The sequence below is a fragment of the Corvus brachyrhynchos genome, unplaced genomic scaffold (assembly GCF_000691975.1).
Source record: "Corvus brachyrhynchos isolate BGI_N302 unplaced genomic scaffold, ASM69197v1 scaffold21, whole genome shotgun sequence".
Taxonomy (NCBI): domain Eukaryota; kingdom Metazoa; phylum Chordata; class Aves; order Passeriformes; family Corvidae; genus Corvus; species Corvus brachyrhynchos.
The window spans coordinates 1,204,633-1,208,866 of NW_008236924.1; the positions used below are offsets into that span (position 1 = coordinate 1,204,633).

The window sequence follows — 4,234 nt, forward strand, 5'->3', positions numbered from 1 at the left end:
GGCGGCTCAGCAAGGTGAGGAGGGCCCCCCCCCCCCGCATCTCTCGGGCACGGAGAGGGCTGCCGGGGGGCCTCGGCGGGGCGGAGAGGGGGAAGACTCCGTCATCCCGTTGGGATTACAGGAGGCCAGAAGCATTTCTTGCCCCGGCAGGGTGGAAGGTCGCTGGTGGGTGCGTGTTTGTGGTTGGGCAGGGGAGTGGGGTCCATGGACCCCCAGGGGACCCCGCAGCCCCCCGCTCTGGGGAGCAGTGCTGGAGGCTGAGGGTGAGCTCGGAGCAGGAGAGATCCAGTGTTTACAAACACTTCTCAACGCAGAAACCCAGCGGCCTCGTCCTTCGGCTGAGCGTCTCCCAGCTCTCATTTTGTTGCTCTGTGAGAACAGGCCAGGTTCTGCTTGTCTGTTCCCACGGAGTGCTGGGTCGGGCTCAGTAACACGCGCTGATTAAGATACAGCCAATTACCACGTGTAACTCTCACGCGGTGTGGAGGGGAAATATCACAATTTATTTTCCAGGAAATCTGCGCTTGCCCGAGGGAAGGAGGAACCGGTTGGAAAGGCTGGAGGGGGCTCGGTGGGCAGCAGTCTGCAGACACACACCAATGCTCAGCTCCCTGGAGCCTCTTTGCCTGCAGACTCTCGGGCTGCGAACTCCCAGCTCTTGCTCTGTGTCGGCGTGCAGCCTGCCCCTGTCCCGTCTTGTCCTGAGCGCTGTGTCCTGCCCTGGGCTGTTCCCGGCGGGCGAGCGGGATGGTGGGATGGGCTGCTCAGCTGCGTGGGCTGCACTGTGCCCGCTGGGGCTGCCGTGTGGCACCAGGCAATACAGCCTCCACCGGTTCTGCGGCTGCGAGCAGGCAGGGAGAGCCCCGCGTCATGGCATGGGGACACGGGCTGCTCCGGCCAAACCTGCTCGGGGAGGGAACCGGGGCTCGTCTCTTTGCCACTTGCCTCTGGCAGGCTCGGAGGTGGCTGTTGCAGGCAAGTGCTGCTATCCCTCCGCCTTTAAATCGGAGTGTCTTTACTGGTGGTGGCTGGACAGGTTGGTGGGACTTACAGGAAACAGGGGAGATGTCCCAGCATGACTCTTAACTCAGACAGGACACATAAGTGATGTCCCCCATTCAGGTGACATCTTCTTGCGTGTGGATTTTCATTATCCCATAGGGCTCATTTGTACTCTGGATCAGGATTTGTACTCATTTATAGCTCAGGATCAGGCCCCTGGGGTGTATCAGGCAGAGGATGAGCCTGGCTCATCTGGTTCTTGAGTGTGATTCCCACTCCTGTGTGGAACCAGGTGGCTGGAGCTGGTGGACAAGGGCTCACAACAGCAGGACTAGTCCTGGATGAGGTGGGAGGCTGTGCCAACCCCACAGCCCCTCCAAGGGGATCCCCCCACACCCCTGCCCAGCATCCCCTTGGGCAGCGTAGCCACCACCTGGTCCCAGCTTGCTCTGACCTGTCCCCACACACCTTACTTGGTGCCGTTGGCATGAAGGATGCATCTTGCCTTGGTCACATGCAAAGTGTTTGGAGGCAGAGCTGAGACAAGTTTGGAAATTGCAGCCTGGTAATCCTCTTTGGGTGTAAAGTACATACAGAGGCACACGGACAGAGGGTTTCTGTAATGTCCTCAGGCTCGGGAGTTCAAGAATTGGCATTTGAAGAGGCTGAAGGTCATTTTCTGGCTCTCTGTGAGCAGATGTTTGGCAGGGGTCAGAGGTGCAGCTCTGGATAAACCTCCTACAAACACAAGGCAAGGCTTGCCCTGTCTCTAACTCCTCCTGTCTCTTGGTGCTGCAGGTTGGTGGCTTTGCCTGGGAGAACTGTGGTGACAAGAGGGACCCTGTGGTGCTGCAGAGCCTTTCTGTGGCACCTGACCCCATCAGCATCCCAGGGAGCCTGCGTGTCAGCGCGGCTGTCAAGAGTGGCAAGAGCATGGGTTCCCCTCTGACGGTAAGTGCCAGATGTGCCTCTGTGTGGTGAGGGAAGGCAGAGCTTCCCCAACCACTGACAGCTGGGAAATGCCTGTCACTGGGTACAGGAATGAGCAGCCCTTGGGGAGTGAGGTGCAGAGAGGTGCAGGGCTGAGCACACTGAGCTCTGTAAGCCAGAACAGGACAGTGGGCATGGGGAGACCCATGCTGGGAGCCTCCCAACCTTGTCCCTAGGACAGAAACCACCTGACTTGTCTCATGTCCTGGGGATGTAATGGCTCCAGGAGGGAAGTGAAACCCAAGTGCTGTGGGTGCTCCCCCACAGTGGGAGGTCACTGCAGGACCTGTTTTTCAGCAGCCAAGCCGGCTGCTCCTTTCAAGGACATGCCATGGCACTGCTCTGGGAGCCTTGGGCCATGCCAGCTGCCCTGCACCACTTTTTGGGAAGTTTTTGGAATGAGACAGAACATGTCTCTCCGTCCAGTGTGCATGGGCTGTCTCGAGCAATGCTATGGTGCCTGTTTGGGCCTGGGACTGTGGGGTGAGTGCTGGGGGAGTGTGGTGCCAGAACTGCAGGATGGGAGCACCCTGTTTTGGGACAGGCAGAGGAGAGGGGAAGGAGGTGGGCATGTAAGGTGTTAGGGGGTGTTATCTTAAGGGGTCAAGCTGAGGTTGGAGGAAGAGAAACTGCAGGTTGAGAGGAACTGAAAGCAGGAGGGCGTTCAGTGACCCCATGAACACCTCAAAGATTGCATGATCAGGAGCTGAGGGAGTTGGCTGGTGTGGAGCCGTGGGTGCCCGTGCTGGTTGTGCTGGTGCTGAACACCTTCCCTCCAGGCAGCGCTGGTGGTAGAGAAAGCGCTGGGTGACCTCTGGATCCAGCTGCCCTGCATCGACCAGCTGGGCAGCTGCACCTACAACGATGTCTGCAGCATTCTCGATGAACTCATCCCACCCGGCACGCCCTGCCCCGAGCCCCTGCTGACCTACGGCATCCCCTGCCACTGCCCCTTCAAAGCGGTACGGCCGAGCTCCCGCGGTGACCCTGGCAGTGCCAGTGGGTACCACCGTGCCCTTTGGCATTGGGCTGGGCTTTTGGTTGACTTCTTGCCTATCTGTCCCCTCTCCCCATAGGGCTCCTACTCCCTGCCAGCAAGTGACTTCGATGTGCCCGATGTGGAGCTCCCTTCCTGGATGACCAATGGCAACTACCGTGTCCGAGTGGTCGTCAGCAATGGCGGGGAGGAACTCAGCTGTGTCAAACTGGCCTTCTCCCTGCACTCCCACTGAGGGGTGGGACACCGTCCCTCCTTTCCCCACCAGCTTCGTCCCCTGTCCCATCCCATCCTGTTGCATCCCATCCTGTCCCAACCCATCCCTGTGAGGTCCCTCCCTCCTGCTGTCAGGAGGAGGCAGCCCTTGTTCCCCCCTCCGCGCTCCCTCCCCTGCTACACCCAGTAAGGCCCCTTTGGCTGTTCTGCTGTCCCCAAACCCATCACCAGCATGTCTCCTGCCTGGACAGGGTGGCTTTGGAGCCTAACCCCAGCATGACCTGGGGTTGTTATTTTTTATCCAGTTTCTTTTTTTTTTTCTTAATCCTATCAGGGCAATTTTAGACAAAAACATTCCAGGGAAAAGCAGTATTTCTGGGAGCAGTCCATGGGGATGAGGGAGTGTTTGAGAGTGCTGGGGTAGGCTGAGGGGATGCAGCACTAGTTGCAGAGGGTGTCCCTGCTTCCCACCACCTCTGGCCAGAGCACAGGGCTGTTTTGCAGAAGTGTCCCCAACGTGGCTGCAGGAGACCTGTCCCTGTGCAGCAGCTCTGGGTCTGCTATTGCTGCATTCCTCTCCTGCATGGAGGACCAGCTTGGTAGCATGAGGCACCTGTGAAGGCACTTCCCCGTGCCCTTCCTTTGGCAAACATCAGGAACATAAGAGGACAGAAACCACCCGAGCCCCACGTGGACATTCCCATTTAGGGGGGACCAAGAGGCTGGTGATGCTCCCAGCAGCAGAAGGTTGGTTGATGGCTGTGCTCACTCCAGAGGGCGACACAAGGCTGTGATGAGCTGCTGGGGCACAGCCTGGTTGAGGACCAGTCCCACTCATCTCATTTTTTCTCTGGGACTGAGCCGAGACAGGAGGCTGCACTGGGACTATCCTTCCCCTAGGCTGGCAGATGCACCCAAACACAGAGCAGCATCCCGAACATGGCATAACTGGGAGATGACCATGAAGACCAGCAGCCTGGATCCTATCTGGGGGCCTCCTGGCTGTGGCTGGGGACTGTGATGTGGGCA

General features: G+C 58.8%; 1 protein-coding gene across 2 annotated transcripts in view; it reads left to right on the plus strand.

Annotated features, from left to right (window-relative positions):
* GM2A (GM2 ganglioside activator) overlaps nt 1–4,234 on the plus strand; it is a 9,420-nt gene that overhangs the window by 4,840 nt on the left and 346 nt on the right. The window contains exons 1-4 of one of the 2 annotated variants that reach the window (XM_017728117.1): nt 405–975; nt 1,801–1,953; nt 2,772–2,954; nt 3,069–4,234. The exon at nt 3,069–4,234 is cut by the window's right edge and continues 346 nt beyond it. In XM_017728117.1, the coding sequence (XP_017583606.1) occupies nt 748–975; nt 1,801–1,953; nt 2,772–2,954; nt 3,069–3,224 (720 nt within the window). In that variant the 5' untranslated portion in view covers nt 405–747 and the 3' untranslated portion in view covers nt 3,225–4,234. Of the gene's footprint in view, nt 1–404; nt 976–1,800; nt 1,954–2,771; nt 2,955–3,068 lie in introns of those variants that run through there. The other variant, XM_017728118.1, reaches the window with a different exon arrangement.